Here is a 22,414-nt window from a genome sequence, read left to right on the forward strand (position 1 = left end):
GTGCTACATTGCAATTGTAAAGCATTACACAAAAAGTGATGTCAAATATAACCACATCTTCATCTTATACAGAGCTGCAATATTTTTTTATTATAAATTATATGAATTGTGTTAACTCTGCGACGAGCTGGCCCCTGTCCAGGGTGTGCCCCGCCTAAGGCCCAAAGTCACTGGGACGGGCTCCAGTCACCCACGACACCAACAGGAACAAGCGGTAGAAAATTAATGAATGATAAATTATGTTATATTATAATTTTCTCCAAAACATTTTTTTTTTGTATCCTCGAATCAGAATCACGACTGGTGCCATAGCGATAAACAGTTTGAAACAAACTAACATATTTTGAAAAAAGTCCTCAAAATATTACATACAACAATAATCCATGAATAGTAAATGTTGTGGTCTTTGCTATTTGCTAATTGTGACCAGTCAATCGGCCATTTTGATTTGATATCTTTTCGCGGCTACATCTGCAGCATGACAACAGGAGTCCCGTTAATATGTCCAGCGTGGCATTTCTTCGTGGATTTCATCTCCGTGGACACATTAAGCCCTTTCAGAGCTCACATAAAAGTCCTCTTGGCTGCGTCTGGGCCGCTGTCTGGAACATAATGGGGCCAGAGCAAGTCCAACTTTTCAACACGTCAATTTAGTGACACTCGACAAAGTTCTGAATCTAGATGAGTCACTCTGCAGTTTCTTTCAGAGCACTGTTTGAAAAGGCTTTGCCACACGCTGTTCTCAACGCACACACTGTGTCCGTGTAGACTTTATTTATTTAAGGTTTACTTGACACGCCTGATGCCCTTCCTCTTACTCTGCCAGGGACACAACAGCAGTGAGCTGAAAAATACATTCAAATAGCATGCAAACATTATTTTAATCATAGAATATTACTCTCTTTTTATGTATTATTATTTCAAGAATGTTTTCCATATGTTGGGAGATTCCTGTTTCTGTTTCAAGATGAAAAAGGGAAAATGAAGATGTAAGTCTGAAATAGCTTACGGTTAAGTCATTTGATTCAAAACTTAAAAACGTAAAAAAAAACGCCTCAAATCCAGATTCTTATTCTCAGTACATTTAAGATGATCTTGATCACTGTTTTTGAAATGTTTCTTTCTTTGAGCGAGTCCTGGTTTAGAGCTACAGAAACAACAATGCAGTCAGTCCTCTTTTGGACCTGGGATAGTCCTGTTTGAGACCTGATTTTAATTCTGGTGACACTCAGAAGGTTGAAGTTGAATAAGTTGAATATATTTTCTTTGAAAGTACTTGGTGTGAAAAGTTTTAGACGCACCAATCCAGTTATTCATTTTTGTAATGGCTTGAACTGGCTTGCCCTTGGTGAGTTGGCGACCACAAACCCACTGACCCCCACCAATGACCTTGAATAACCTTTGGTAAAACCCCCCGTTGCATCAGCACCGCAGGATTTGCCTTATTCTGGCGTTTTTTATCCATAAACACATAAATCTTTGCGAGGATTTTATTTTGAAAGGACATTTACATACTGATTGAATTTGTCCTGAATAAATTGTGGATTTTGCAGAATCATCGCATAAAGATGGATGTGGGGTCACTGTATTTTAATTAAACTCGAGGCACAGGCGAAAAACGGGCCAAGATTTAAAAGTTTATGAAGAATGGAACTTGTTTTAAGGATGGAGTGTCCCAAGGGTCGGCAAATGCAAATATATACAGGAAGTAAACCTGCATCTAATGTAATATAAAGACTGAGTGAGTTGATTTCACAAACGCTGTTAAATTGCAGAAAACTGGTATAAAATATTCACAATTAGGCTACCCCAAATAAATTGTCTGATTGCTGTAACCCGAGCCAACATTTTTCAAGTGGGTCGGACGGTAGGCAAATTCTTATTTTTTTACTTTGAAGGCAAAACAAAATCAAAATTTAGCCATTTTTTGACTCGGAGTGAGTCAAATGACAGTCAATGATGGAAAACGTCTCTATCAACCCGATCGGGAGACTAAATCTCACGATTTTAAGATATTTCAATCGACCTTTTGTACGCCGCTATCCTTTATTTTGGTAGCTAAGACGAGCGGGGGGAACATGCGGGGGACACGGGCGCCGCCATGTTTGTTGTGATGACGCTGCTGGGGATGTTTCAATCCCAGAATGCATTGTGTAAATCAAATTTAAATCAAGTCACACCGTGATAGAGCGTGACATATACTATGGAGATTTCAGTGGCGCCGACAGAGGCAAACCAACTTGTAAAAGGCAATATAACAACACTTATGCACTTTCTGTTTTGTTACAGATGCATATGGAGGACCAAATATGAGGATGCTTATGCGTTATCAGTCCTTTGGGATGAAAGATAGGTTTACCAGCGTGATAAAAATATTCGACACGGCGGTTTAGGAAAGACCAGTCGGTGAGTCGGCGAAATAATTGAAAAATAAAAGATTTTAATGTTTTTCCGACAAAATGCTGACTTTTTTTTTCAGTCTGCTAGTTTCATACTGGGTCGGTCGGGTTACAGCAAACAGACATATTATTTTGCTCAGCCTAAACACAAATATAATGTTGAAGGCTATTGGTCCGATTTATATTTAAAGCAAGTTTATCTAGTTTTAGGGTAAATGCTGCAGCTTTAAAGGTATCGCTCACGTGTGCAGTCAACATGATAACATAACGGCTTCTTCTGCAGCCACAAGTTATGAAGTGTATTGCCCAAGGACACTGCTTTTCGCCAATTTGAGAACTCAAGCGTTTGTTAGTCCCTTTTTAAAAATGTGCATGCACACACTCACCCCCCCACCCTCCTGTTGCCGCCTCCCATCAAATCTCAACAGCCCCGCCTCTAGACGTGCGTTTGTTTATTTGCACAATCGCATCATCTCTCGTCGCAGCAGATTTCCGTCTCGTCTGAGCAGCTCGAACACACCGGCATATCAACCACGCATGCACAGCCATGGAAACGTGCGGCTATCCTGGGAAGGAGGCTACAGGTGTGCAGTGGGACGCAGGGAATGATTGACATGTGGGAGAACAACTCGGCTGTCCACGCCACCAGAAATGTGACTCAGATTGCGCGCCAAAAATCCTCTATTATTCCTTTAATAATCCATGTAAAGAATACCTCCTTCAGCACTCTTTTGCACTGCCAGTTTTGCATCGTTCTGATCTTGTTGCTTTTTTTCTGTTATTATTATTATGCATTGTTATGTTGCACACTATTGGTGAAGCAAGTTCTAAGTTTGTGAATTGTTCACTGACAATGGCAAAAAAAAAACAACAACATACAATTTTGTAAATGAGATTTGTTGAGAGGGGTGTTGTGATTATTCGATTAATTGATAATTGTGATTCAGCTAATGGTCACCATTTTTTAGAGACAAAAATAAATTGAATCTATAATGAATGCAATTTAAGCATACTATAAACGTATTAACTTTAATGTCTTATTCAAAAGAAACATTAAAAAAAGAAAAATTCAACAAGGATAACTGACTTTCTATGACCTATTAGACATTTTGAAAAAAGAGAAAATTAAGTATTTTACTGTTTGCTCTTAGCGCCAATAATAATTGTGAATAATCGTAAAATAGTGATGCTTCTTCTCACAATAATCGTAACATTTAATATAGTTACATCCCTAGTTAAACGGTGACTGACAAGAGTTAAGAATGTGCTTTTCTGTGGTTATTTATTTGCAATTAAAACCTGATTGATGCATTAAATACCATATTGTGGAACATTCCTGGTAAAGCAATTACATTTATTGCCTTTAAAGGGTGTTGATTGACAGTTTGATGATTAATGTTTTGACCTGCATCTCCTCTAATCTTAATCATTGACCTCGCCATTGTAATACATTATCTTCAACACAAACACACGCTCCACACCGAACTGGAGCTATTGTCTGCCTTTTGAATCTGATCATATGCATATTTAATGTTAAAATATTCCCAGCCTCAGCCTCCAGCAGCGACCTCATCTGCATACCAAAGTACATGAGCTTCCAAAACTTCACTCTTAGATTTAAGTTTAGACACAAACCAACAACACGCTGCAAAAAAAAGAAAAAAAAAAGGAATATGTACATTAGTTAAAATGCAGAATAATTATCTTGTCTTGTTGTCTTGAGTAGTTTTACCAATTTAGTTTACTTCAGATTGTTAACTGGATTGATATTAGTATAATTTAAAGCAACAATAGGTAACTTCCCAGTGCATTTACTGCATGTTTTCCCCTCTCTCTCATTCCACCCTGTCCTCTCCTGTGTAATAAACCCTATGGGCAACAATATATATATATATATATATATATATATATATATATATATATATATATATATATATATATATATATATATATATATATATATATATATATATATATATATAAAGAACCTCATCCGATAAAACACATTTTTTGGCTTTTATCAGCCTACTTTTTGTCCAAATTAATGATGTAAAGTGAAAGTAGTTTCATGCTTGTTGTTGCTGTGACTGCAGAGCTTGGCCAGCTTGTTTGCCGACAACAGTTGGAGATTTAGGACCCTTCAACTGCCACATAACAATTCATTTACTTCCTAATTAAAGGAGAGAAAGGTATTGGGCCGTATTTGGGCCCCCGGTCTTGGTGTTAACATGGGCTGTGGAGCTCATTTCGTCACATCTTAAGATAATCCTTTATTGTCCACACATGGGGGAAATTTCATATCCACACATGGGGAAATATTTCTTGCAGTCGCCGCAATTGATGCAGCTGCAGGGTGTCATCAATTGCGTTTTTTGTGAGGTGGAGTAAAGCAAACTGAGGGCGTGGTCTTGTTTCTGAATAATATAACGCTACCTCCGGGGGCAAAATATGGCCCCAGTGTTGGGAAAGTTCACTTTCTACATGAACTAGTTCAGTTCATAGTTCACACATTTTAAAATGAACTAGTTCAGTTCTTTTTTCAATATTATGCTATAATGTTTCTAAATTATTTCCACAGCCCATATACAACCACAGGCACCAATTATTTTATTAGTTTAATGCTGAAACCATGTGTCAGATTTCATCTTCATATCCAATTTTGAATCCTTATCCAGGATTTACATTCACATTGAATTGAGTGGCAAATTTTGCACAGAAATGCAGATTGTTCCCATCCTCACCGGCCTTATCATAAAACACACGGAACTGCTCGTAGGGCGACTCCTTGCTGCTCTGTTGCTGTCGCTTTTTTGTTTAATGCGCATGCGCAGTGTGGCGCGACACGTGAAATATCTGTCTCCGCTAGCGGCCATCAGCTCTCACACTTGCCAGACATAGGCTCTTTTTGGGCAACATAACGGTTTGTTTTTCGCCTGGAAGTCTCTAGAAATCTGACACCTTTATAGAACGAAATTAAAAATAACGAATTTGCCGTTCAGACACCAGAATGGACGCGTTCACAGTATCGTTCGTCTGCAGTAATACAGTGCATTCAGTTCACGTTCACCAAAATTATGAACACGTTCAATGAACGCGTTCATGAACTTTCGTTCAATGAACGCGTTCAGGTACAACACTGTACGGCCTTTTGTCTTCAACTTACGTACGATCACAAAGAGTGCATTAGCAGTAAATGTTGTTCATCTGCAGTGGCGGCTGGTGGTGCAAATTATAGGGGGGGCTATTTGACATGAACATGTTTTTTTTTGTTTTTTTAAATGTCCAAAATTGAATATTTTACATTGCCTGTATGGATACATATTTTAAATACACATTTACTGAATTTATTAAGTAAACACAATTTATTTCCACTTTTGTTAATGATAATACAATGACTTAGCGGCAGATTCCATTTGTAAGAAAATACATTTGACATAAAATTAAATTTTACACTTTATAAAATGAATAGCGCAAATCAAAAATCTCAGTGATACTGTCACTTATAGTGCAGAGTAACAATTACTACATTAAGAGGAAATAAAAACACAAACAATAGTTGGTGTTTCATAAAACAGCCTCTAAGTGGCATTAGTTACCCTGAACTACATGTGTAACATTTAACATTTTTATATTTAATCATCACAGCCATTATTGCTGTATGGAAAGTTGTCATTTATGGCTTTCTTTCATGGGTTTTCTAATAACAAAAGCATATTTTCAATAGAAGTTAAGCGATACTTAATGCTTAGCGCTAGCCTTATGCAAGTAATAAACTAAAAAAAACTGCGTATTTGTTGTCATGGTAATGGAGCACGGAGTTTGACAGACACATGTCTCGGCTCGGATTGATAAGAAATCAGCCGCTTTCATTTCAACACAAATAAATCCAGCAAGCAGTTGAGCAGCTCATTCTGAGTCGTTTTGGACGTACATTTTGTCACAGACGTCTGTAGATGCAGTTTTAAGACGGAAACACGGCGTGTGTGGCACTTCTGCGCGCGGTGCGCGCACATGCCTCTGTCTCTAGCGTAAAAAGCGTAGCTCCTACGTTCAAAAGGGCGCTTTTTGGAGCGCCCCATAGTCACTATTTTCCTATGGAGAAAGCCATAGTGACGTAGTCACTTTTGATTGTGATTTGATTGGCTAAAAATCCCCATTGATTTTCTCTGAGGCTCTGGGGCGCTATTCAAACCGCCCCACGGCTACGTAGAAAAGAGACGCAGGCAGCAGACCACGCGCCGCGCAAACAAAGTGTTCATCTATATCTATTTGTATATATATGGATATATATTATTATTTTACACATTAACACTAATAAGAATATAAGATTTTTCTGAATAAATTATATTGTTTTTAGACACACAAAAATTTACGTAGTTGGCAGATTGACCCCAGCGCCCTTAATGGACCAGCCGCTGCTGTTCATCTGGCTTTCTACAACTGTTGGATGGATTATCTATTGTCATGTCGGGTACAAACTAAATATTTAGCAAAGTTGTAGACTTTTACATTTGTTCTCAGACTCGAGCAGCAAAAGTTGTACAAATGCAAATGTTTTACCCTTTTTCCAAGTACAATTATCTTTCTTTTCTTTTTTTATATTGTATGTATTAATCAACCCGTTTTTGCTTAGAACGAAATTATGTGAATTAAACTTTCTTAACGAAGTTTGGGACCTCAGGCAAAACCACGCTGGGAGCACAGTCGGGTCCAAAAGCATTAGGAGCTATTGTAAGGATTAAATATACATGAAGGATAAAAGCAGGTTCATTTGTTCAACATTTTCTTTCTTGTTTAATAAGTAATGGTGTTATTGAGGTGACCCAAAATGTGCCTGTAGTGAAATGAACATCAAACTCATAATTTTAGCTGAAGTTTTGACCTGTTAATAATGAACGAGGATATATATTATTATGTGTTTTTTTGGCGCTTTCTGCTGATTTTAAATGTAATAAGAGGCTGGTTGGATAAAAACGCTCTATGTATTTGTTGTGGTCTGATAATATACTGCACTGTAAAACGTAATAGGGCTTTTCAACTAGAAAACGCCAGCTTCAAATGAACCCTAATTTGACTTAAATAGATCACTGCATGCGACTAAACGAGCGCGCGCACGTTAGCAAAGCTGTTTCAGTGAAAGTGCGTTTTGAGTCGCCTTTGTAACACTAGTTGTATAATTATTACATGTCTAACTGTTGCTGCACCGTCGCCCGCCCTCTGTATTTGATGTTTGTTTGTTTTCTCATGTCTTTTCACTTTTAGTTGAATAAACTAGAAGAGTGATTCACAACCAACACGAGCTGGATAATTAAAGGCACTGCAATTCGTATTTTGACTTCACTAAATGAGCCTGTAAGATTTGAAACTACATTGACTAAACTGCGTGTGTGAACATCGGGTACGGCCTCTTCAAGTGCACAGTGGAGCAAAGGAAGCCGATAGACATATTTATGATCATAGTATTTTCTATCGGGAAATGATGTTGAATTATTTTGTCCTGTTTGTGCATTCTGTGTATTTATTTATGCACGTCTCAGGGACTGTGCAGATGGGACTTAGCCAGGTACAGTCTGGTACAAAGCATCTCTTCAACGCTTTCTTTGATCGATGCCTCTAGGCTCGAGGGCTTCCGATCTGTGGCAGTCCGACCAGCAGGTTTCAGAGAGATCCACCTGAATTAGTTGAATCCAGTGTCGTTTCTATAGGTAACGCAGAGGTAAACGCAGCAGAAACGGTCAAAGGCAAAGTGAAAATTGCTCGCGGACTTGGTTTTCCTCGGCGATGGACGTCCTCTGCTCCATCTCTGCTCCTTTGACATTTTAGCAGCAAAGATTCACACACTGACACATGATTGAGACGTGATGACTAATGGACATCGATAAAGCAGTACAATTATAGTGAAGACGGGGCAGTGGATGTATTCATATAGATGTGTTCAAAGTTGATTGGTTGACAGGCAAACGTAGCCGCAACGGTGACGTGCGGGTGACAGGAGGCAAGAATGAGGAGGAAAGTCAGTTTTGCTTGTTGAATTTTTATTTTTTTATTTTTTCTTCCAAGTACGTGTGTATGGAAGCTTTCTGTTAATAATATCTGCCACTTTCCGCAGTGTAATCTCTGCCTCGCGTCGACCCGCTGATAAATCACAATGTTTACCTTCCTCTCGCTGTGTTATTTAAGTCGTTTCTTCCCCTCGTAGCCGGGATATAGAAATACTGCCACACACTCTGCTGCAGCTGTGAATTCCTCTGGTGAAAATGAGTTTTTGGTTGCCGCGATCCATCACCTCGTCCCATCGTCTGCCTCTGAGAGTTCTGTACTTCTGCTGGATTTATGTCCCAATTCAGCTGCCGTAGAGGGCGATCATTCTCCCGCTCTAACGTCTCCTCGATTCACCTCGAAACTTTTGGACGGGTCTGGAAATAAAGCGCAAATAATGAATACAATTACTTCAGTTTATTAGACTGTGTGTGGTTGTTACGTTTTCTCTTGCTTGTTCCTAGAGAGTTTTAAGTATTTAAAGTACTCACTACAATCAATTCAAACGCATGTTCACATTTACCAGTAGTGGGAGTTGATTAATTTGTTTCTCATCGCTTTCAATTACTTTTTTTATAACGTCTTGGCTAATATACAGTATGTCAATGGACGTTTTTTTTTTCTTTCCTGATCCCAATTGGGTTTATTTGATTCAACTATGTTCTGTTCTAAAATCTAGACATACTCTACCACTCTAGACTATTAAAAATGCGGTGTTGTTCCCTGGAGGCTTAAATCTTTTGATCAATGGAGATTTTTATATGTGTTTTTACTATATTTTTAAAAACTATTCGGTGTCTCCATCACGTGGTCCGCGGTCGACAACATTTCAAGGCTTTAGTAAATCTGGACATTGTTTTTTAAGTGTCGTTTGGTGCCTCTCTGTGGTCAAGAGCAGGCTCTGACGATTTGCTGCATTTCTTTCCCTCTCTCGCCCCCAGTCCACGCTACAATGTCCTGTCAAATAAAACCTCTGGGCCAAAAAAATCTGCAAAATAAATAAATAAAGTTAAATTGCTTCGATTACTATCTTTGAAACCTTTTGTATCACTCCATATTATAGTTTTCTTAAATATTTTGCAGGTTTGGATGTGTGGAGGGCGAATGGAGGACATCCCCTGTTCCAGAGTGGGGCACATCTACAGGAAGTACGTCCCATACAAGGTCCCAGGAGGAATCAGCCTTGCAAAGGTACAAAACACTCATGTTCACCAATGCCTATAGCCTATATGTAGTAGTATTGTATATATAGACTTTGATTCCATGTGAATGACAACGAGAAACGACTTTGATTCCATTCTTCTTCTTGTTTCTATTTTTTTTTTTTTTTTTTTAAAGCACAGAAAATGTTATGGGAAATGGTAAATATTCATTTTTTTTATCGTACAGTTAAAATCTATAATTGGCAAAGCGCACATTAAAAGGTTGATGATTTGAAAGTGTCAGGCGAGCTTTGTAATTTACTCTTTACAGCTCATACAGCATATTGAGTCATTCCTCCGTGATCAAATCCACTCATCTTATTTGCTATTGCCTGAAGAATGCAGACACAAAAGGAAATAACTTGAGAAATTGTTATCTTATATTTTGCAATTGGACTAAACTTGGCAATAGGCGTGGAAGTATGAGCACATTAGTCCTGTTCTCAGGTCTCTGCACTGGCTTCCTGTGGTTCAGAGAATAGACTTCAAAACAGCTCTAATAAGTCTCTCCATGGCCTAACACCAAAATACATCTCTGACTTGTGTGTGCCATATGAACCATCTCGGACTCTAAGGACCTTAGGGACCGGCCTCCTGCTGGTGCCCAGAGCCAAGACCAGACATGGAGAATCTGCGTTCCAGTGCTATGGGACAAAGGTCTGGAATAGCCTTCCCGAAGTCGTGAGACAGGCCCCCACCCCGGCTGTGTTTAAATCCAAACTAAAAACTATTTTGTTTAGCCGCGCCTATGACTGACATAATTTTACCTGGTTTTTAATATTTTAAAATACTACATTATTTGTATTCTTTACTTTACTCTAATGTACATTGTTTTACATTTGTATAAACTGCATTGTGTTTTTACCTCATTACTTGTTTTAAATTGTGTTTTAAACACTGTAAAGCACTTTGAATTGCAGTTTGTATGAATTGTGCTTTATAAATAAATTTTATTTGATTCAGGCCAACAGTACAAATCAAGCTTGAGTCCTGCAGCTTCTGAATGACCAATGTCCCAGACAAAGCACAAATTTACCTTGTCCAGCGCTGGCTTTATCAGACTTTTTTTTTGCAGTAGTGGAGTTGAAAACAGCAGTGAGGCTTTCAAAAGGCTCAGCATAGATCTGACCCTGTGTAACGAGCTACACAATTAACCCTTTTTAACAGAAAGTGATGGCTTTCATTAGATCAAGGTTGATTTGCTGTAGATATATCAAAGTGCACCGAGTAACTGCAGCATTAAACTTGTGTGTACCATCTTGTATTCATTTTATTACAGGTGTTTTTATTGCTCAAACTTATCAGGCAAAACGGGCATTCTTACTCTAAGTGTGGTAGAGTGTAGAGTTATTGTTACTGTGATACATTCTAAGTGTAAAGGTCAATTTGACATTTACGTTGTATTGTAAGGTTTTGCTTTTATTTTGGTAACTTCCTGTGTGACCTGGCCTTGAAACGGAAATTTACTTGACACTAAAGAAAAGACTCAAAGTAAAGTGAACTACAATAAACTGTGAAAACATGGGTAAAACATGTTGAGTGTGGTTCAAACTCAAGGATCTAGCTACAGTTGACAGGGGAACAAGGTCTGTAGTTAAAATGACTGTATTCATGAACAATTTGAAATGTTTAATTTACAAATATGTTGTAAAATGTTATACTAATGTAATGTGCTAGTAACACAGTGAATTTACGGACAAAACTTTTTTTTAATTTTGTTCTTGCCTAGCTCTTACGTTGGTTGAATGGCACGGAAAAGGAACCATTCAAATACATTTAACCATCAGTTTTGGCCTTCTCAATTCGACTGTACGCTACACTAAGCAAAGCATTAACATATCCATTGAACCCGCCGTCAGAAAAGGTCTGGTGTGTTTAAAACTGCATTCTTTTCTTTCAGAATCTAAAGCGCGTGGCTGAGGTGTGGATGGACGAGTACGCAGAGTTTGTGTACCAGCGTCGCCCCGAGTACAGGCACCTCTCGGCCGGAGACATGACGGCGCAGAAGGAGCTCAGGGCCAAACTCAACTGCAAAAGCTTCAGATGGTTCATGAAGGAGGTGGCCTGGGACCTGCCCAAGCACTACCCCCCAGTGGAGCCCCCTGCTGCCGCCTGGGGAGAGGTACAGAGCCGCCTGCGCCTTTGCCTACATGTACACATACAATCATTTAACGAAAGTGGGAATTGTCTAAACCAGAGACTTTATTGCAAACGGAGATCGTTAAAGTAAAGTGAGAATGGTAGAGGGGCCAAAGCGGATCCCTGGGGGCGACCGGTGCACAGAGTGGGAGGAGCATACAGATTACATCGACTTCCACTATTTTGATCGGTGAGACGCAGTTGCACGGGCTTTGCGTTCAAATTGTGCCTCCAGACCAGAGGGTAACCAGTTAAAATCTGAAAAATACTGCAGTACATTACCTACAGTACGTGACTGGAAGGACTTAAACATCTGCTGAATCATTGTGTAACTGGTTTGTGCAGTCAATACGATTCAACTGACATAAAAATAAAAAGGATTATATTTTTTATATGGCCGTGGCTGGAGAGCTGCGGCGCGGTCAAATTGCCACGCAGTTTCAGGGACCGCTGCATTTCCCTTATAGCCCGTTATAGCCTCATGGCTTACCCTAACCTTAACCCTAACCCTAACCTTAACCCAGCGCGGTCTAAAACGGCGCTAAAACGCGGTCAAATAGCGGCGCAGTTTCAGGAGCCGCGGCGCGCGGCCGGCACAAAAATAACATGGCAGTTTCGGCCGCGCGCCGCGGCACTGCAGACACTCCCTTATTATATAGTGGTTAAGCTTTTTGTTCTTGTTACACTTTTCTATTTTATGAGACCGCTGTAAATTTGTCATCAAGCTATCCGTCTACTTTTGTGACATTTACGACTTTAATTTTTTACCATGTCACTTTTTAACACTGGTGATTGTAATTTATGTCACATCTTAAATTACAGTTCATCCGCCAGAGCGTTATTTTACAGCCTAAGTTTTATTTGTACTTTTTGCCTCCTGATTGGCATCTGCGTGGGAGACGAAACGATCAGAAATATATTCAGAAATCCCACGCTTCAACATCTAATGTTTTATGAAAATATTTTCAAAAGAATCTCCACAGAGGATTAATATCAAAGCCACAGAAAACATAAGCAAACTCCACGAACACAAAATTTCATCCGTTTTTACTGCCGCTTTAGACTTCAAAGGGCAGCAGATTTGATTTTCCCTGTTATAAGACCATTTTATTATCTTTTATCTGACAATAACATACTTAATTAACAAATATATTTATACTCTACCTCGAGAACTAAGGAGACAAGAGCTAACAGGAAAGTTTAGTTTGGACTTTGATGTAGTTACGCCTCTGTGTTTTATTTCAGTGTGTTTACTTGTTACTACGTGGGAGCTATATCTGAAAATACATTATTGCGATTGCTGTAATTTGGAGATTTGAGCGCCGAGTGTATTGTTTAAACAGTAAAAAAAACTGTTTCGAAAAGGCTACAAAAAGAGCTGATTAAAAGTGAATAAAAACACAATTCTGTTCAATTTACAATGCAAATGTATCATCTTTTAACACAGATGATACATAATAATATACAATAGTGTAGAACTTTGATTATGGTGTTAAATAGTTCCAACCTCTTTAAGCCGATTTAAAATGTGTTTGTAATGTCTTGGATCGTTTTGTATTTTACCGTTTCCGTTGGTCTAACTAGTCGTCTGTGCCTGTGTTTAGCCACTTTAATACATTATGGAGGCAATGATTGATTGATTGATTGATTTCTCCGTGCTTTTTGTGCAGATCCGTAATGTGGGCTGTGGGATGTGTATGCAGATCAAACACTTTGTTTCAGGGAGTCCCATCCGACTGGACACTTGTGTGAAGAGCAGAGGAGAGGTCAGCTGGAGCCATGGACAGGTAACATCACAGCCAACATCCACCGGTAGAATAGGTGCATGCCACATCGACATTATGACCTGCTCACAGGAGAACAGAACTGTAATGTTAAGTCCTGGTTTATGAATAATCAAGGAATAAAACTAAGGGCCTACTTAGTTATTGTTTCATAATTAATTATTTCTTAGAATTGTGAATAACTCAACCAACTGTCCACCTCGCATCCTCCTGTCAGAGAGTCAGATCTCTCCTTCACTGTGGAACTCCTCCAGATTTATACTTTTTCCCAAAGAGGTTTGGTAGTTTTTTCCTGGCCGAGAAGGAGGTCTAAGGACAGGGGACAAACGGACATTTGTCTAAGAACATGAGACGCTGGGACATTTGTCTAAGGACACAGGACGCTGGGACTAAGGACACAGGACGCTGGGACATTTGTCTAAGGACACGGGACGCTTGGACATTTGTCTAAGGACACGGGACGCTTGGACATTTGTCTAAGGACACGGGACGCTGGGACGTTTGTTTAAGGACACGGGATGCTGGGATATTTGTCTAAGGACACGGGACGCTTGGACATTTGTCTAAGGACACGGTACGCTGGGACATTACCAAGTCCCTATGAACATTGTTTAATCTGTGTTTCACTGTCGAGGAAACTGCTGTTGTGATTATGGGCGTAACAAAAAGATAAAAATCTGAAAAATTTAAGATAAAATCTGATCTACATACGTATAGCAAATGTAAAACGCAAAATGTTGGGACATTTCACAACATTTTGTGCAATCCACTAAAGTTTAAACCAAGGAAGGTTAGCTCACCAAAATGATCAACCCTGACTTTAATCTGATCATTGATGTTATCAAAAATGTTAAAGAACCATTGCCTCTGTTCATCTCTGACTGACATAAGTCGTCCCAAAATAAACTAGACAAGAGCAATCTATAAGTGTAAAAAGTTTGAACACTAAAAAATATTTCGGGGGATGCGGGAGTTGATCCCACTATCTCTTAAACTCAAGACTGTGTCACTAATCACTAGGCGAAGTGCTCTGTAAATTGAGATAGCGTTTTAGAGATATCAATCCGTCTGAAGCAACCTGTTCAACTCCGGTGAAGGTCTTCCTTTACTTATCTTGCTTTGATTGAAAATCCAGATTTGCGAAACGTTTTAACTTGGAAATGTAATTGTCTATATTGTCCGGATTCTGCACACAAAATGATAACGAAGAAGATAGCGCTTCTGTCCACACACGGCCGGGCTCAGGAGGGCCCTCTTCACGCGGCCCATGTAATGAAGCCTCTCTGAGTGAACTTTTACTGCGGTTTTATAATGAATCTGTGAGCCTAAAACATGTTTTAAAAATACAATTCACACATTATTGAGAATATGGAAGCACAGAGCACATCATCAGGGTGTTTTATTTGTTATAAACAGAGGGAGCGAGTGACACATAATTTCCATTGCACCAGCTCAGTTTGTGAGGAGTGTGTGTGTGCTCCGAGAGGCAGAAAAGGTGCTGCTTCCCTGTATCTGAATGACAAACATAGTAAGTAAGTAAGTCAATTTTATTTATATAGCACCTTTCACAGACAGAGGTCACAAAGTGCTTCACAAAACACAGAATAAAACAATAAAAACACAAAAAACTTACAGTGAACAATACATATACAACAATATACAGTAAAATCAGTCCGTAAAACAAGTGCATTTAAAAGGCTTGACTAAATAAAAAGGTTTTAAGCTGACCCTTAAAAGCAGTCCAGTGACCGTAGGGAGAACGGAAGATCGTTCCAGAGTCTGGGGGCAACAGCCTGGAAGGATCTGTCTCCTCTGGTCCGAAAACGGGTGCGAGGAACCAACAACAGTTTCTGGTCCAAGGACCTTAGTGAGCGAGAGGGAGCGTACGGTTTAATCAGATCGCTGATGTACAATGGGACCTGACCATTTAAAGCTCTAAAAGTTAAAACAAGAATTTTAAACTGTATCCGGTAGGAGACCGGCAGCCAGTGAAGGGCTTTAAGAATGGGTGAAATGTGGGCCCTTCTATTTGTGCGGGTCAAGATCCTCGCTGCAGAGTTCTGGACCAGCTGCAGACGAGAAAGCTCCTTCTTGTTAAGACAGGAAAACAAGCTATTACAATAGTCTAAACGTGAAGACACAAATGCATGAATTATAACTTCCAGGTCATTTTGAGACACCTTTTTCCTGAGCTTAGAGATTTTCCCCAACTGAAAGAAACAATTCCTCGTCAACAGCTTGGAGTGGTGCTCTAAAGACATGTCTTTGTCAAAGACAACACCCAAGTTTCTAAGACTTGGTTTAGCAGTCTGGCCTAAAACACCCAAGTACTGGTTTATCCCTGGAATGGCATCATCAGGGGCAATAATCAGAGTTTCTGTTTTGTCAGCATTTAGCTGCAAGGAGTTTTGACTCAGCCATTGTTTTATTTGCACTAAACAACTGACCAAGGAGTTCAGCTTCTGGATCTCAGAAGGTTTAAAAGAGCAATAGAGCTGAATATCGTCAGCGAACAGGTGATAGGACACATCACTAAACTCTTTAATGATCATTCCCAGGGGAATTATATAAAGCATAAATAAGACGGGACCCAAGACGGAGCCCTGAGGAACTCCACACAACAGATCAGCTGAGTCGGACATTATTTGGTTTGCAGCAACACTAAAGCTCCGACCGGATAAATATGAGGAAAACCAATGAAGAACTGACCCCGATAGTCCAATCAGGTCCCTCAGTCTGTTCAACAGGATATGATGGTCGACAGTGTCAAAGGCTGCAGACAGATCCAACAGAACTAGAACAGTGCATTTTCCAGAATCAGCAGACATCATAATGTCACTGGACACTTTCAACAATGCGGTTTCCGTAGAATGATGTTTGCGGAAACCAGATTGAAAAGAGTCGTGAATGTTTGACTGATCAAGGAAATCGGACAATTGTTCAGAGACCACCTTCTCTAGGATCTTGGACATGAACGGGAGCTTTGATATGGGTCTGAAACTTTTGGGGTCTGTCGGGTCCAAGTTTGTTTTTTTCAGTAAAGGCTCAACTATGGCATGTTTAAATGGACCAGGAAACACACCAGTAGAAAGAGAGAGATTTACCATTTTGGTAACCCAGGGGCCAATGACATCAAACACTTTGAGGAAGAGCCTGCAGGGAAGGGCATCTGATGTACAAGAGGAGGGTTTCATCTTGGTCACCAGAGCTGAGATGTCTTCTAGAGTGACAGGCTTAAAAGAAGAGCAGTTTTGGGAAACAGGCTCCACAGAAACAGGTTTATCAGACAATGGGAGTGGGATTTGGTCTTTGATCATCTTGATCTTATCGATAAAGAACCTGAGGAAGTCATTGCTGTCAGCTTTGCAGGTAACAGGAGTAACTGCAGCTGAAGGACAAACAATAGAATTTATAGTGTCAAACAACACTTTGGGGTTTGTCTTGTTGGATGTTATTAGCTGGCGGAAGTAATCAGATCTGGAACTTTCCATCATTTCATTGTAAGATGATACAAGATCTCTGAGGTGTAACCTATGGACCTCAAGACTGGAGGTTTTCCACAGACGCTCAGTTTTCCGACATAGTCTCTTTAGATTTAGGACATGAACATTTTGACATTTGAAAATATATCGTTCGATATTGGATTCAAATGAAAAGGGGGTTTATAATACATACCAGATGACAAATATTAATATTTTTGATGTTTTATATAATATATATATATATATATATATATATATATATATATATATATATATATATATATATATATATATATATATATATATATAATTTATTTTATTTTTCTCTCCCAAGATTGACAGGTGAGGCCCTGCCTCCCCTGAATGCAAGTCCCTGACATGTCACTAAAACACAGTGGGCATGATTATATTTAAGATTTGACTAAACATTGTGCCTGTCTTTGGATACTTCCTGGTTGGAACACGAGCAGCAGATGTGACATAGGTCGAGGTTCTCAGACGTTTCACAGATCTCAGTCTGTTCGCACCATCACTTGGCAGATGCGACTTGAACATCAAATTGAACGTTTCTTCACAAGTATATACCATATTTTCCGGACAATAAGTTGCATTTCATACTCCAGTGCGACTTATATATGGGGTTTTTTTGACCGGTGCGACTTATGGTTGGGAAATGGAATGCGAAAAGCAAGTAAAAGTGGGTCAAGTGTAGCAATTTGACCAGAAAACAAACTTAAATCAAAGAGATGAAAAGGCCACAGAGGATTGTCGAGGTCGAGCGAGGTCTTTACGCAGCAAATAAAGCCAATGTTCAAACAAGAACAATGTATTTGAGCTGGTTTACATATAGCAAACATACAGGTCCTATTCCTCCTGCAGCCTGTCCGCACACGCTCAATGGCTGCCGAGCTCCTCCACCTCGATCTATTCATGCCGCTAGCCCTGTGACCAAAGAAAACGATTAACTTTGTGGCAGAAACCATGTAAACAATGAATAATCCACATGCAAAACAGAGACAATAACCCCCAAAAAATTAACTTTGGGCAAAAAGGGAAATACAACTTGGCAAAAACCTAATTGGAGAAATACATTTTTAACTCGGGTGCAGCAGGTGATCCCCATGGCGATGAAACTGCGTGTGCGTTTGTGCAGGTGCTGACTCTGGGCTGGAGGGAGGACATCCGAGTGGGTGACCCGCTGCACACCCGGAAGGTCTGCTTCGATGCCGTGTCCCACAACAGTCCAGTGACACTGTATGACTGCCACGGCATGAAGGGAAACCAGCTCTGGAGATACAGGAAGGTTCGGCAGTGTGTTCAGCGTCATCACAGCGCAATATCACCACTGTTAAACCTATTACAGTCATGCACGATGCTTACCGGGCAGTGTTTAGTGCTATTACAATATACAACAATGAGACAAAGTAATAATTCACTTGTGTTTCTCCCGAGGTTATGACATGCATTATCCAAAACAATTAGATCACCAGAAGCATGTTCCTGCCTGAGGGTTAAAAATGTCAAAGTCACGTTCAGGAGAAGAATAAAACAATTCATATATTTAGTCTAAAGCTTTCTCAGCAATCTCACAGTTTTTTGGGAGAAAAAAACAACCTACATTTATTAGAAAGTGTATGATTGATTGTATTTTATCAGATGTAGCGCACAATTAGCATCGCTTGCGGCTAATGGCTTAAAGAGCAGATTCTGAGTCAGAGGCAAGAGTGGCGCATCCATCTTCCTTTTATTTTGAGTCATATTTTGCAGCTGTGGCGTCCTCGCTGCAGCCAGATGAATGTGCTGTGGTCAGCTAAGCCCCATTTAAGCCAATTAATGAATCACTTGAGTTTGAGGAGCCCATCTGTTAAGACGATAATTAAATAAACGCTACCGGAAAAAAGTGCAAGAGAGCTTTGAGCACAAAGAAAAGACTAGTTAAGGGGCGCTTTGTGTAGATATCACTTGAACTATTTATTTCATGATTCCTCTGCTGGAGTTTGCTTTCAGTTCTAATGTGTTTTGAAACTCATTCACTTTTCTTTATTACAAGAGGGTGTCGTGCTAGTGTTCTCGCTTCTCGCCTCATTACAGGAATAATGAACTATAGTTGTCAACACTATATTCTTATTCAACACGGTGAGCTTGGTTATCTCAAAAAGTAAAAGAGCTGGATTAAGCAAAGCTACATTCCCTTTTAACTTTAACAGAATGCTTAGTTCACGCACGTCTACTTGTGGTCGCCAGAACCACTAGTTAAGTAGAACTATGAAGTCATCTAACCTTTGAGAGCAAGTCAGACTGTTGAAGCGTTTGAATCCAGACTTCAAGCATATGACCAACTTTCACAGAACTAGATATTAAATGCATTTTTTGTCATCCACTGTTCCTTGTCAATGTTTAAACTGCGTGTTACTTGGAAACTCTTGGAATTTAAACCCCGAAACGTTGACAGGAGTCTGGGATCGGCCGTAGCGTCGATCCAAACTGAGAGGGATTTGGTTTTACATTACACTGATGGTTCTACTTTGCAAACGAAACACATCGAAGCCAAAATTCAGCGAGTAACAATGTCGTCAGAGATACATCCTATGCAAAAACGTCAGCAATTTGCCCACAGGAAACAATGGGGGAAAGTTTTGCTCTCACTTTAAGTAGATAGTTGTGATTTTGTCTTAAAATCTTGTTACTACTTTTTGTTACTTATTATTAGTGTAGTTGGAGATGTTAATCGTCAGCTCTTTAACCACACCTATAATTACCCAGAAGCCCTATTTATAAGGCCTATTCACAGCATTTTTTGTCGTCTCTGCTCTCCATCGTCGCTCCGCCGCCTCTCCGCCACCGCTCCATCGTCACTCCACCATCGATCCATCGTCGCTCCATCGTCTTTATTATCAATAAACATTCTTTCATATTCCATTGTTGTGGCGTGGTCCTTGCTAGTGAATCTACTCATATTTTAAGTCCAACAATGTTCGATTTGTCTTCATTTAATGTTGATAAACTTAAAAGGCAACGTTAGGATATGTTATTTCTTATAAACTTGTTAAGTTACTCACGTTTCATTCAAATTAAGTCCAATATAAATGAATACTAATTGATTACTGTACCACCCTCTCTCCTGCAGGACCGTAGCCTGTTCCACCCGGTCAGCAACAGCTGCATCGACAGCAACCCGACAGAGAGGCGAGTCTTCATGAACACATGTGACCCGTCCTCTCAGAGCCAGCAGTGGGTCTTTGAACGGACTAATGCCACCGTCCTGGACCACTTCAACCGAGGGGACCCCCACTGAGCGCCCGACGCGCAGCCAATACGTCTTCCACCAAACAAAGGCAGCTAACAGCCAGCTCCAACTATTGGGTGAGAGTCGAGGAACTTAAGTCAGGAGGATATGATCAGGATTCAGAATCCTTTTGAAGTTGGGCCTCTGCTGTGCTGAGATAAAGTCAGGCGTGTGTATAGAGATACTGACTCCATGGTTCAGAGGAGGGAGCTCCATGGTTCAGAGGAGGGAGCTCCATGGTGCAGAGGAGGGAGCTCCATGGTGCAGAGGAGGGAGTGAGTGAAGGTTCGATGATAAAATGCATTTATTCTCGTTTTTTTTTTTTTGCCTCATTTAGATTGCAACAACAAATTATCATCCTCAACACAAAGAAGTCCATTACCTCTGTGTATGATTCCAAAGCTCTTTATCAGTCATACTCGTGCGCACAGCTTAAAGCATCTATGTTTCTCTGGTTTTCCACTATTTACATGCTTTTTCATTGTTTTTGTTATTAAGCAGATTTGTCGACTGTAGCAAAAATTACAATTGTGATTTCTTCTGCATAACCTTTATATGCGGTACAGAGGAGGGAGAGTGAATATAAGACCGAAGAGGAGATTTACTGTATGAATGTATTATAAGGTACAATTTGTTGACAAATTGTACTTTAAAAAAAAAACTTTGTCTTGATATTTTGCAGATGAATAACATTTGTATTACTGAGATGATCCACAAACCAAATACAATGAAACAAGAAGCAGAACTGACAAGGACAGTTGTCATAAAGCACAAGGTATTACAAGTGTTAAAGCTGCACTGTGTAACTTCTTCTGGTCGGGGGGTCTGCCATCTGCTTGTCTCCATGGAGATACTATTGCTTTGCCTTGAAAAGCTCTCAACATGACATTAAACGTATCCATCATAGCAGTTCTCTTTCTTTAAACAAATACCTTCAATAACTGTCATTGGTACTTTGAGCAGGGACCACAGATCTGATTTGAAGCTCTGCCGGGTCCGCCCGCCTGTGTCTCCTCGTAGATAAGTTTAATGTCCTACTGTGGAACATTCGAGGCAACTCCTCAACAAGGATGTGCTACCAGAAGAGTTGCATAGCGCACATATAATTATAACATTTTACTATAACTCTCTTGAATATAAATATTATAACTGTGTTTTTTGTGCCTCTCCAGGATGAAGTGACGCAGCATGGCACAATGCATTACACATTTTTGGAATATACTTGTTAGTGCGCTGAAAGCCTGTGGTCTGGACACAATTTACCTTTGCCTTCAACCTCCTGTTCTGGGATCTGCTGCTGTTCTTCTGCGTTTAATGGACATGTGGAGATGAAATCATAAATGTTTTATTTTTATGTTTTATAGTGTATTTTACTACTTTTTAATAAAGCCTAAATGTTGCAGCCTGGAGAGTCTTACTAAATTTAAAATCACAGTTTTGTATTTGTGTCTTTGGAGATATTTAAAAACGTAATGGACGATTCTTCGGCGATTCAACTCAAGCGGAAGTGCACATGCGCACTCCCCCCATGCGGACGCACAAATAAGCCTTGTGGCTACACATAATATGCGTTTGTTTATTGGCCGTGGCTGTAGAGCCGCGGCACTGCCATATAGCCTCATGGCTAACCCTAACCCTGACCATAACCCTAACCCGGCGCAGTCTAAAACGGCGCGGTCAAATAGCGCAGCAGTTTCAGGAGCCGCGGCACAACATAACATGGCAGTTTTGGCCGCGCGCCGCGGCTCTAGACACTCCCTTGTTTATTAGCGTGACGGATCTTATCGCATCTCTTGTCTCCGTAGACTTCTGTTTCTTCTGAGCTCGAACTGTCTTTCTGTCTTAATTTTGTCCCGTACACTGAGGGGACTATATTATGATAGATCCATGCACTTAGACACAGGGAAACGTGCTGCTCTCCTGGGGACGAGCCGAAGAGGCTGCAGGTGAGCGGTAGGTGCATCCTATGATTGATACGTGGCAGGACTAATCGGCAGTCCACGCCACGAGGTAATGAGACTCAGATTTGGGCCAAAAAAACGTCCATTCCACCTTTAACAGACACGTTTTGGCCCATAAGACA

At 40.0% G+C, this 22,414-nt stretch overlaps 1 protein-coding gene across 1 annotated transcript in view; it reads left to right on the forward strand.

Annotated features, from left to right (window-relative positions):
* Window positions 1–21,563, forward strand: part of LOC140360651 (polypeptide N-acetylgalactosaminyltransferase 10-like) — a 65,751-nt gene extending 44,188 nt beyond the window's left edge. The window contains exons 8-14 of the mRNA XM_072445973.1: window positions 9,522–9,629; window positions 11,541–11,762; window positions 13,450–13,566; window positions 18,199–18,348; window positions 20,173–20,408; window positions 21,014–21,106; window positions 21,504–21,563. Coding sequence (XP_072302074.1) covers window positions 9,522–9,629; window positions 11,541–11,762; window positions 13,450–13,566; window positions 18,199–18,348; window positions 20,173–20,340 — 765 coding nt within the window. The 3' untranslated portion in view covers window positions 20,341–20,408; window positions 21,014–21,106; window positions 21,504–21,563. The remainder of the gene's footprint in view (window positions 1–9,521; window positions 9,630–11,540; window positions 11,763–13,449; window positions 13,567–18,198; window positions 18,349–20,172; window positions 20,409–21,013; window positions 21,107–21,503) is intronic.
* Window positions 21,564–22,414: the final 851 nt, after the last annotated feature.

Source organism: Eucyclogobius newberryi, unplaced genomic scaffold, assembly GCF_026437365.1.
Source record: "Eucyclogobius newberryi isolate DKJ021-1_F unplaced genomic scaffold, fEucNew1.0.hap1 SCAF_15, whole genome shotgun sequence".
NCBI classification, from domain to species: Eukaryota; Metazoa; Chordata; class Actinopteri; order Gobiiformes; family Gobiidae; genus Eucyclogobius; species Eucyclogobius newberryi.